At 40.2% G+C, this 12,852-nt stretch overlaps 1 protein-coding gene across 6 annotated transcripts in view; it reads left to right on the top strand.

Moving 5' to 3' along the window:
- Positions 1-12,852, top strand: part of shroom3 (shroom family member 3) — a 400,329-nt gene that overhangs the window by 344,417 nt on the left and 43,060 nt on the right. For all 6 annotated transcript variants that reach the window (XM_048592441.1, XM_048592508.1, XM_048592686.1 and 3 more), the window contains one exon: positions 7,386-7,517. In XM_048592441.1, coding sequence (XP_048448398.1) covers positions 7,386-7,517 — 132 coding nt within the window. The remainder of the gene's footprint in view (positions 1-7,385; positions 7,518-12,852) is intronic.

Below are 12,852 nucleotides of genomic sequence, written 5' to 3'. Positions count from 1 at the left end.
CGGAATGAGCCTGGTAAACCTTCGCTGCACTCCCTCGAGAGCAAGAGCATCCTTCCTCAGAAAAGGAGACCAAAGCTGCACACAATATTCTAGGTGTGGCTTCACCAAGGCCCTGTATAACTGCAACAACACATCCCTGCTCCTGTACTTAACCTCTCACAATGAAGGCCAACATACCATTTGCCTTCTTTACTGCCTGCTGCACCTGCACGCTTACCTTCAGTGACTGATGCACAAGAACTCCTAGTTCCCGCTGCACGCTCCCCTTTCTCAATTTACAGCCACTCAGGTAGTAATCTGCCTTCTTGTTTTTGTTTCCAAAGTGAATAACCTCACACTTATCTAAATTATTCTGCGTCTGCCATTGATTTGCCTACTCACCCAACCTGTCCAGATCATGCTGTATTGTAGCTGTACTGGAACAGCTTGGCTGGGATGCAACAGGTTCTGGAGCACACGCCTTCAGTACTATTGCCGGAATGTTGTCAGGGCCCATAGCCTTTGCAGTATCCAGTGCCTCCAACCCATTCTTGATATCATGTGGAGTGGATCGAATTGTTTGAAGACTGGTATCTGTAATTCTGGAAACCACTGGAGGAGGCTGAGATGGATCATTCGCTCGGCACTTCTGGCTGAAGATTATTGCTAATGCTTGAACCTTATCTTTTGCACTGATGTGTTGGGCTCTTCAATCATTCAGGAGGGGATATTTGTGCAGCCTCCTCCTCCAGTGAGCTGTTTAGTTATCCACCACCATTCGCAACTGAATGTGGCAGAACTGCAGAACTCAGATCTGATCCATTGGTTGTGGGATTGCTTAGCTCTGTCTATCACCTTGCTGCTTTCACTGTTTAGTGTGTAAGTAGTCCTGTTTGATGGTTTCACCAGGTTGACACCTCATTTTCAGGTATGCCTAGTGCTGCTCCTGGCATACCCTTCTGCACTCTCCATTGAACCAGGGTTGATCCCCTGGCTTGATTGTAATCGTTGAGTGGGGATATTCTGGGCCATGAGTTTGCAAATTATGTTAAGAGTATTGCTTACATCATAGATGCCCAGTCTTGAGTTGCTAGATTTGTGTGAAGTCTGTCCCATTTAGCATGGTGATAGTGCCACATGACACAATGGAGGGTATTCTCAGTGTGAAAGTCAGATTTTGTCTCCAAAGGACTGTGCTGTGGTCACTCTTAATGATACTGTCATGGACTGATGCAACTGCACCTGGCAGATTGGTGAGGTTGGGGTCAACTAATTCTTTTACCCTTGTTAGTTCCCTCACTACCTGCTGCAGATCCAGGCTAGCAGCTACGTCCTTTAGGATTCAACCAGTTTGATAATAGCACTACCACAATCCTGGTGGTGGACATTGAAATCTCCCACCCAGAATATATTTTGTCTCCTTGCCACCCTCAGTGCTTCCTCCAAGTGCTGCTCAACTTGGAGGAGTACCGATTCATCAGCTGAAGGAGGAAGATACATGGTAATCAGCAGGAGGCTTCCTTTCCAATGTTTAACCTGACGCCATGAGACTTCATGGCATCTGGAATCAATGTTGAGTACTCCAGGGCAACGCCCTCCTGACTGTATACCACTGTGCCGCCACTTTAAACTGAATTTGTCCTGCTGATGTGACAAGACATATCCAAGGATAGTGATGGTGGTATCTGGGAGGTAGTCATATACTCAGAATCATACCTTACAATGGCAGGCTGCCACTTGTCTAGTCTATAGACAGCTCCCTCAATTTTGGCACTAGCCCCAGATGTCAGTAAGGAGGATTTTGCAGGGTCACGGGGTTGATTTTGCCATTTCCAGTGCCTGGGTCAATACCAAGTCATCATCCAGTTTCATTTCTTTGTTAAGACTTGGTAGCGATTGTTACAAATGAGTAGCTTTCCAGGCCATTTCAGAGGGCAGTTGAGAGTCAATCACATTGCTGTGGGTCTAGTGTCACATGTAGGCCAGACCAGATGAGGATGGCAGATTTCTTTACCTGAAGGACATTGGTGAACCGGATGGGGTTTTTTTGACAATCAGCAATGGTTTCATGGTCATCACTGGATTCTTAATTCAAGACATTTTCATTGAATTCAAATTCCACTATCTGCCATTGAGGAATTTGAACCCAAATCCCCAGAATATTATCTGAGTTTCTAGGTAAATAGTTCAGCAACCAACTGAGGAGAGAAAGTAGTGTCAGAATGAACTCGGCCTACAGTCTGTAAATAAAATGCTGGAATACTGGGGGATGTGGCTATGGATGTGACATTTGATAAATTGGTTTATCTGTTGAAAATTCAAATATGTTTTTGTTTTTCTTTTTATTTTAATCATTTTGAAGATTAATAGTGGACCAGAACACACCACTTTCATGTGCAAGGTAATCATTTTCCAAGGAAGTCTATCCCAGACATCTGTGGGTGTGCAAGGCCAATTTTTTGGCTCCAACATTTAGATTTTTTTTTCCTTTTTGGGCTTTCTAGTATCATTTCTCCACCAATACAAGTAAAAGATTGTTGACTACAACTCAAGCTTAACTTGTAAATCCCATCTCATTATTTTTATTTACAAGTCAATTCTTTGGGGTCTGTCAGCCTGCTTACAGCAATTGTCTAGTTTCTAAGAAAAGTGTGGACTGATTTCACTTTCCTGTCAGGAATAGAGTTGGAAAAATTTCTGGCTGCACACACCCAACCCCAAAAAAACTGCCCTGCTGTTCATTCTAGATCAGCAGGGGGAAGGTAGGTTTGAGCAGGAATTGGATTTGACATTCCTAGAAGGAGTTATGAGGTATCACAGGTGCTAGTGGTATGGAAAAACTGTTTCAGTGTTCCAGCACTTCATCTCAACTGCAAAGAAAATGACAAACAAAAGCACATTGCACACCACTTCACCTTTTCCCTTTGGCCCAACACAGATTGCCCATGCCCTATCCAGCCCAACCCATGCAAATTCATGACCCTTCCCCCACCATGACCCTTTATAGCTCTTATACCGATTCATGCCCAGCCCTTACTTTCTCCTTGCCAACTCACCCAGCATTCACTGTTGGTAGATCTCTGGACCCATGCCAAGATGCAATAAATTTTGTTAATGAATTTTAATTTTTTGTTGCTGAATCCTGTCTTTATTCCTTTTAAATATTGTAATTGTATCAGCTTCCACTATTCATCGGGCAGTTCATTCCATTTGCACACCACCCTCTGCACGAAAAAGTTACCCCTCAGGTCCATTTTAAATCTTCCCCTCAGCTTAAATCTATGCCCTCCCCCGCTCTAGGAAAAAGACCTTGGCTATTCACCACATCCAAGTCCCTCACGATTTCATAAACCTCTAAGGTAGCCGCTCAGCTTCCGATGCTCTTGGGGGGTGAAAAGGCCCCAGCCTATTCATCCTCTCCCTATACTACAAAACCCTGGCAACATCCTTGTAATCTTTTCTGGACCCTTTCAGGTTTAATAGTATCCTATGGAAGGGTGACCAGAACTGTATGCAGTATTCTAAAGTGGATTCACCAATGTCTTGTACAGCCACAACGTGACATCTCAACTCCTATACTCAATGTTCTGACCAATGAAGGCAAAGTTATCAAACTCCTCCTTCACTATCCTGTCCGCTTGCAACTCCACGTTAAGGGACTACGCACCTGCACCCCTAGGTCTCTTTGTTCGGCAACACTCCCCAGGGCCCTACCATTAACTGTATCTGTCCTGCCCTGGTTTGCCTAACCAAAATACAACACTCGCATTTATCTAAATTAAACTCCATCTATTTTTAATTTAGTGTGGGTGAAAGACAAAACACAGTGTATTTTGACCAGTGACGAAAACCGTGGGAGGGAACTGTGGATTTCATTCCTTAAATCTTCCTACTCCTTCAACACTTTCACCACCTTCAAAACCAGTTTTGTTGATGCTGCTTTTAGCCATCAACTCGTAAACTTCTTGAGTCAGTATCAATATGCCTTATATCCATTCATGAAGGCCGTGTTTCTTTTTTTTGCAGGAAAGGTGTTTTATACATATAAGAGGATGTAAATAGAGAAGTCATGGTTTAATGACACCAAGATTGCATATTCATTGAAGATACTTATTAATTGAATCATAGAATCCCTATAGTGTAGAAGCAGGCTATTCATCTCATTGACTCTACACTGACCCTCCGAAGAGCATCCCACCAAGACCCACCCCCTACCCTATTCCTGTAACCTTGCAGTTCCCATGGTTAATCCACCTAACATATTCACCACCATCTTCAAGTTCCCCTCCAAGCCACTCACCATCCTCACTTGGAAATATATTGCCATTCCCTCGCTGTCACTGGGTCGAAATCCTGGAATTCACCCCCACTAATGGCATGGTGGGTCAACCCACAGCAGGTGGGCTGCAGCAGTTCAAGAAGGCAGCTCGCCACTACCTTCTCAAGGGCAACTAGGGACAGGCAATAAATGCTGGCCAGCTAGTAATACCCGCATCCCACAAAAGGAATAAAAATAAAAGCCTGCACATCCCTGGACATTATGGACAAGTTTTCATAGCCAATCCAGTTAATCTGCACATCTTATTCTCTGCAAAGTTTGTAAAGCTTCGTTTTTAATCTAAAGACATATGAGACATATTGCGGTATTTTAAAATATCAATGTCTACTTGCATTTGTATAGCACTTTAAAGGAAATTTCATGTAGCCAATTAGTGTCATATTTGCATTTCTGGAAAGTGATTTCAGTTTCACAGCACTGCAACACTGACCATGTAGGTCTCAAATCTGATTGTAACTTTGGAGAAGAAATTAAGAGAGATCGTAGAAAGGAGCTGCTGTCTTTGCCTGCCGCAAACTATTCCAGTTTGGTATCAAACTAAGTTTGCCAAGGGGTCAAGTGATTACCTAAATGTAAATGTAAAGAACCTATTTAAATACACGGAGGAAGCATTTTAAGAGTTACAAGCAGAGGTTTTCATATTTACCCCAAAGCTGGTGTTTTTTTTTTAACTGCTGCAATAATTTGTGTCCCACCTGGTGTTTCAGTGACTTGTTTGAATGGTGGCACCTGCTTCAAAAAGCTCAGAACCCACATCAAATTTAAACACATGATAGAGGAACACCCAGATAATCTGTGACCAACTCAGTAGTACAACTTTAAAATGTGCGTGGTCCCTGTAATCTCTTTGGTGTGCCAACATTGGATTTAATATGGGTGGTGCACAGAGGAAAAAGAACTTCAGAAAACATGAGACATAAATCTATTTCCAAAGGCCTTTACCATGTCTTATTCTTAGAGGTCCAGCGCTTTTAGTGCAAAATGTATAGAATCAATTTTATTTTGAAAATCAGTTTGCAAATCTTGGAACTGATCTACTCTGTGAGACTAGTAGATTGCAACTTCACCAAAGCACAAGGTGTATTACAGCAGCAATACCTTTTTTAGAAATCAGACCTATGTTTTAAGACTTCAGTTCCTTTGGGCGCTTTTCTTTTTAGTGATTTTGCTTTTAGTTGGTCATACCCAGAATTCTGGGCTTGGGAGAAAAGAAGTCAGCCAAGCTTCTGACTATTAATTGTTGTCCTGTAAGCCTTGCTGGAAAGATGTGCCTGTGCTGAGATTGGATGGACAGCCGACTAAGTGTAAGTACAATGACCAAGACTAATAAGTAATCTGTCAATCTGGTTTAGAAATGGAGTTTGGCACAATTATCATGCCAGCAACCAGTATGCTGTTCCATTGACCTTTATAACAGGCAACCAAAGCAATACAGTCTGGTTTCTGCCCCATGCCTTAGGTGGCCACTTTGATAGAGTTACATCTGACGCGAATGGAGATTGGCTGTAAATAAATCAGTACTTTAAAAAGAAAATGCAAAGGATATTGGGTGGGGGGGAAGCAGAGGAAAGAAATTCCAGTTTTTCAATAAAGCAGTCTGTGGTCTTTAACATCGTGCTCCTGGCTTTCATCTTACCTAAAAGCTAATTCCTGTAGTAGATCAAAATATTTTCAATTTATCACAATCATGTGTCTGAAATATGCGGCAATGAATTTAAATTATTGCTTCAGAATACCTTGCTCTGCCTGGCCATTGAACCTTTAAAGATCAATTATTTTGTTTTTCACTTTTAGTAAATTTGAAAGAAGAATCAAAAAGCTGTCATTTCTAAATTACGTTTTCATTAGAAGCTCTCAAGGGAAAGCTATAAATGATGGCTGTTTTACTTTGATATGATTTATTTATAATCCTTTCTTGCTTTGATCTGCACCGATGTTCTTGCAAAAGTAAATTCTATAGGGAGATGAATCTAGCTGTTGGTGTGGCGTTTATGAAACAAGTTCATTAACCACTAGCTACCGTCTGAAGTCCCAAAGCACACTTCAATGTGCTTGATCAAGCAAGAGACCATTCCGAGTACATTTTCAGCCCCTTTGGGTATTACTTCTATCACCGGTGGGAGCGTTCGCCATAATCAACATTGTTGGCAATTATTGGCGAAAAAGACCAGCTGATGATGTAGCTTCCAGAAACTGTTGATATTACCTGCAATATCTCCTACAATTGATTGGCCTTTACTTTGTATCACTGCATGGTACCAAAACCAAGGTTGAAAACATGCCAACTGGGGAATTGAAGACTAATTTCCATCTTTGATATTAGATAACAACTTTGTTTCTTATTTAATGGAACTTCTTCTCTAGTGACTGTTGTTAATAGATCAGGCCATTGCAGTCTCACAAACTTCAGAGTGTTGACTATTTTGATGGTCCAAAGTTGTCAAAGAGAGTCCGACATATTTAATGTAGCAGTACAGCTGACAGTTTGTCATCTTTTGGTTGCAGGCTCAGATGAGGTATTTTGCATCTCTGGTGTTGTTTTTCTAGGTACTGTCCCTGCTCCATCCTGCTCTTGTCATGAGAATACATCATGACTAAAAATGGAAGATTACATAGAATAGGATGCTTCATTCCACCAAGAATTTAATGGGAGGGAACAATTTGCTTTTAAAAAAAGAGATAACCAGAGATGGGCCTCCGATTCTTACTTCACTTCCTCACTATTTTGTAATTGTAAAGAGGTTTATTGTAAAACAGATTTTGATGGCAATCTGAAGAATGTTTACTTCAGAACTCTATAATCGCTTTAATTTCCTATATTTTCCTAAAGCCTGTTTTAAATATGTCTCTGTACTGAACACAGTGATTGTTTTCCTACAATTTTGGAGGTATTCTGCAAAACAATGAAAGCTTTTTTTTTGTATGTCAACTAATATAGAAAGAAAATGAATGCGGAAATTATTCACTGGACAGAATAAACCTACAAGTAAAGGCTGTATTGATCAGACTCGTTCCTTGTTACTTGCTGTGTTAATAAAGCTACATTTTGTTTTCTCTCTGTTCACAGGCAGACTGAACTGACAGCCCGACCTCACTCCTGGCATTCTACAAAATTAGTGGAAAACCAACCAGACTCAAGCATGATGCAAATATCTCAGGGCACGATCAGCACTCCTTGGCACCAAACCTACCATTCTAGGTTTGTAGGGGTCCAGTTTATTTCTGTGGCAACAGGAGAATCTGCTACTTACCTCTGTACTGTGAAGTCGGTTTTTTTTTGTTCAAAATATCAGGAGAGCAGATTTAACCCTGTTTTACACGCAGTAATGGAATGGAGCATTTAATGGTGGATGTTTTACAACTTCTTGCTGGCTAAACGTAATTGTTAGTTGCTTCCATTCCTTTAACCACTTCCAGACATTCACAGTTAATTTTCAGTAATGTTTTCAAGTTTGAAGATTTAGAAAATCCTAAAATGCTGCTTGTAAAATTTGTAAAAAGATGTATCTTACAGCTATTATCCCATCTCGAGTATTGACATGAAAAAAGGTCCCACTGCCACATGTTCTCTATTTGGATCTTTCATCTCTCTCCCACCAGGCAGACACCGCCCCCCCCCCCCCCCCCCTCTCCATTCTCAGATATTTTACTGTTGGCCTGGATCATAAAAATAACTGTTAATCACCATCAAAGAGATTTAAAACTTCTGACCTATAGATTAGGTACATATACTGTAATTGGTTAATATACTGCATCAGGGTAAATGTTAACATTGTTAGGGTTAATCCAGTTGAGCTGAACACAAAAAGGAGTTTGCGAATTGGGCTGAACAGAAAATTCTACTGTTGTGGCTGGAACTCTCAAATGGAATTTGGTCAGTTACGCTGTTTCGCTAATTTGTGCATGTATGTCTAACTTTCTTACAAGTAAACTTTTAAAAAGAGATGTTATGAACAATGTGACCTTTTCTCTGTATTTCTGAAGGAACTATTTTGTATCAGATATTTCCATCTGATTTTCACAACAGCTCCCCTAATTTCCCCATCCTCCTATGCTTTCCAGTTGCATATTGTTAATTTCAAAGGCTAATCTATTACAGCAGAACTAGTAGGAGCTTAAGTCAACTTATTTCAAATAGGGTAAACTAACTGAATTTTTGGCTCATGTAGGATATACAGGCAGCAAGTCCAATTTATTTTTACTTAATTTCGTACACTGCAAAGGTAAATGTGTATTTTAAATGACTGGAGTATTCTTTAATATGTTTAATATGAGTTTAATTTGTGTTATGTTGTTAATAGAGACAGAAAGCAGGAAACTCTAGGCCAGGGTAAAATATTGGAAGGTATGAAAGAGATTATAGCATAGAAAAAGGTAATGCAATCAGGTAAAGTTAATATGGTTTTGTGAAATTTGTGTTTGACTAATTTATTATGACTGATTACTTGTTAGCTCCTCAAAGAAAAAAGAATGTGGATAAAGGGGACCCCAGAAATGTGGCATTTTTGGATTTCAAGAAGGCATTTGTCAAAATGTCTATACAAAGATGGCTACGCAAAATCAGACCTCATGATGTAGGGGGTAGCACATAAGCCTGGATAGAGGATTGCTTAGTTACCAGGAAACGCAGTTGGCATAAATGTATAATTTTCTGTTTGATACTATGCCATGATTGGAGTACCACAGGATCCAGTAATGAGACCTCAATAATTTAAAATCCGTATCAATGACTTGGATGAATAGACCCAGTTTATGATTGCTGACTTGCCAGTTGCAAGCAGGATATGGTGAATCTCCAAAGGAATATAGGTAGGTTAAATGATTGAGCAAAAATTTGGTGGATAGAGTATAATGTGGGAAATCGTGAACTTGTCCACTTTGGCAGGAAGAATAGAAAAGCAGTACTTAAATGGAGACAGAGACTGTAGAACTGTAAGGTAGAGGGGGATTTGGATGTCCTAGAACGAGTTTAAAAATCTTAGCCTGCAGGTACAACAAGTGATTAGGAAGGCAAATGGAATATTGTTTATTGCGAGGGGAATATAAAAGCTGGGATGTTGTGTGACAGGTGACAGAGCATTGGTGATACCATTTCTTAAATACTGTGTATAGTTTATGGTCTCCTTATTTACAAAAGGATGTAATTTCAATAAAAGCAGAGCAGAAAAAGTTTAGTTGATTGATTCCTGAGTTGAAGGTGTGATACCTTACAAAGAAAGGTTGACCAAGTTGGGCCTATGACAACTGGAAGAATGAGAACTGATCTTATTGAATCAAATAAGATCCTAAGGGGATTTGACAAGTGGTTGCTGAAAGGATGTTTCCCTTAATGTGAGATAAGAGCTAGGAGAGACAATGTAAAAATAAGAAGCTTCCCAATTAAACTGGAGAGTAGACTTTTTTATTTCTCTCTCTTGGAGGGACATTAACCTGTGGAATTCTATTCCCCTGAGAATGAGGGAGGCGGGGTCATTGTATATTTTCATGCTGAGGTTTTGTATTCTTAATCGAGGAAGAAAGCAAACTAGTAGAGAAGGTAGACAGGAAAGTGGATTTGAGGCCAAAATCAAACCAGCATTTACCTTGTGTATGTAAGTACTTTATACTTAGAGTAGAATTACTACTTAGCTGTAACTTGAAATGGGAGATTTTGTCTTGTCAGTCTAGTACCAAATCTTTATTTGGTTCATCTGGTCCTACGATGTACATTGTGACTGGTAACCGTGCACTTACTGGCAGGAACTGTCATTGGGAAGCTGAGAGAGACCATGACAAATGACCCCTATGCTCAGGTTGGCAAGCTGTCACCACTGTAGGGGTTGCATTTCAGTTTGATTTTCTTTACAGACCTGTTGCTATGTTGAAATGAGGTTTCTGCCAAACTTTGCTTTTGCTTTAGCTCCGCATATTTTAAATAAATTTGGTAAGTGCTTAACATTGTTTTCTGGAGAGTGGACTGCATTACATATTTTGACAAACCTTTGCAGCCGTGAACTTGCCAAGTTCCTTCCTGTGCTTTTTGTCTCTTGTCACCTTGTTGTCCTGATGTGTTTGCTTTATTCATGGCAGTCACAGCTGAAAACTCATCACATAACAATAAGAAAAACCAAACAGTATCCAGGATTGGCTTCAGTAAAGATGTTAGACCAAGAAATTAAAGGAAGCTGTCAGGATTTCTTTTGTTTCAGGGCAACGAAGTAGCGTTTGATGTTTGTAAAAAAAAATGAGCAGGCAGCCATGTGACCATGAGGCATAGGAACAAAAACAGGCCATTCAGCCCATCGAGTCTGCTCTGTCATTCAACAAGACGGTGGCTGATCTGATCATCCTCCTCTACACTTTCCTGCCTTTTCCCTATAGCCTTGATTCCCCAATTAAAACGCTGTCTGTACCTTGAACATCGACCCAGCCTTGACAGCTGTCTGTGATGAAAAACTCCATAGATTCACTGTCCTCTGAGAGAGGGAGTTCCTCCTCACCTCTACTTTAAATGGGTAGCTCCTTACTCTGAGGTTATGTCTTCTGGTTCTAGACTCTACCACAAGGGGAAGCAACCTGACCACATCTACCCTATCAAGTCCCATAAGAATCTTGTATGTTCGATAATAAAGATCACCTCCCATTCTTCCAAATTCCAATAAATGTAAATCCAATTTACTTGACTTCTCAGCATAAGACAGTCCCTCCATAACAGGAATCAGGCTATTGATCCTTCTCTGGACTGACACCAATATCAATATATCTTAGGTTAGGGAACCAAAACTGTTCATAATATTTTGGATGACAATCTACTTTTTCTATGAAACGTATGAATAAGTTTGTTTCATAAACCACACTAATTCTTTGGCTTTCAATTTAATATTTTATTGGAACTGAATTATATCTTGTATTGAAAAGTATGGAATAGTTTTCTGCATTTGCTATTGTCAACGATTGCAATGGCAGAGTCTCCAGGGCCTTTGTCCTTAACATCACTGGGTTAGATGACTTCTATTTTATGACAACAATAACTGGGTTAGATAAGCCAAAACTCATCCCTGGGTCCTGCTCTTGGCCTTTTTGGAAAATGTGTCAATGAGGAATGACTGCATTTTCTTGGAATTTCCTACATGGGCTAATAAATGATCAGTGAACATGATTGGAGCTCACTCACGAAGAATTACCATTTGAGCAAGGGAGCAGACCGCTTCTGCAGCCTGTGATCCTGTGCCTTAAGTCACTGCCCCAAAAGGGGTTGAGTTTACAGGTGAACTGTGCAGTATAGTCATTGATACATGGTCCAGTCCATATTATAGTGCTGCACTGTTTCTCTATCTGAGATTTTAAAATGTTAAAAGGATCAAAGGAGATTTACAAGAAAAATCTATTTTCTCTGGTGACAGAATAAGAACAAGGGGTCATAATAGAATTGAGCATGCACCATTGAGGAGTTTCATGGATGTGGAGCAAAGATGGAAAAATGGATGCAATGTAAAAACACATGGCTATTGTTGTCGAACTAACATCTGATTTTAATCCATTTTGCTCAACTCCAATTCCTTGCAAAAGCTCTCAAGTTAGGTTATTTATATTTCACAGAATGATATAAAATTCATTTGAGCAACTTTTATTAGCTTCACCTTGAGGTGGGGGCCTATTCATATCAGACCCGAAATACAGTGTTTTGTTGCACAGTTTAGGAGGCCTGAATTGAGTAACCAAAGTGATGTCTCCTGTTGCCTGGGCACATGCTGCTTACGCTGAAAATTGATTCCTGAGCAGCATTAGGTTTCTAATTGCACAGAGCTACGCCTGGAGTCCTTCCGCCTCTCCATTCAGTGTGGAATTTTTTTGTGAACTTTTTATTCCATACTGTATAGAGACTTTGTGACATTGCAATATTTTATGCAGGTCTTTGGGGTTTATGAAGGAACAACAAAAGCCATTCAGCCCACATAATTTGCTCTGTCATTTACAGCCTTTCTGAATTGTGGGATGGGAGCATGCACAATAGATGATAAATCTGTTCCAGTTATACATTGTAATTATGTTTCACAAGTAGTGTAGGGAATTAACTGCAGCAATAGTAACTGCGAAAACAACATCTGTTCAAAGTGACAACAGTGCAGAAAATGTTCGATGGAGCTTGACCAAAGTGGGGAATTAGAGAAAAGGAGTCAAGAAACCGATAGCTAAAAGCATGACCAAAGAGATAGACAGGAATTTTTCTCTAATAATGGTAGGACGCACAGAGATTTATGAAATGAATTGTGGAAGGTCAGGCAGCAAAATACTTTCATTACTGAGGAAAGGTGCACAAAACATCAAAGGAGTCAGTTGTACAGGAGGAATTATAAAACTGGAGAGGTTACAGGGATGAGATGGATTAATGTAGTTTAAGCATTTACAGTTAAATTCATTGGGTGCAGGGACACACATGCAAGACAGCACAAATGTTAGGAGATAACAAGGTGTAGAGCTGGATGAACACAGCAGGCCAAGCAGCATCAGAGGAGCAGGAAAGCTGACGTTTCGGGCCTAGACCCTTCTTCAGA

Source organism: Rhincodon typus, chromosome 1, assembly GCF_021869965.1.
Source record: "Rhincodon typus isolate 14 chromosome 1, sRhiTyp1.1, whole genome shotgun sequence".
Classification (NCBI taxonomy): Eukaryota; Metazoa; Chordata; class Chondrichthyes; order Orectolobiformes; family Rhincodontidae; genus Rhincodon; species Rhincodon typus.
Note: the sequence above shows the minus strand (reverse complement) of the source record. Positions and strands in the feature narration are given on the sequence as shown.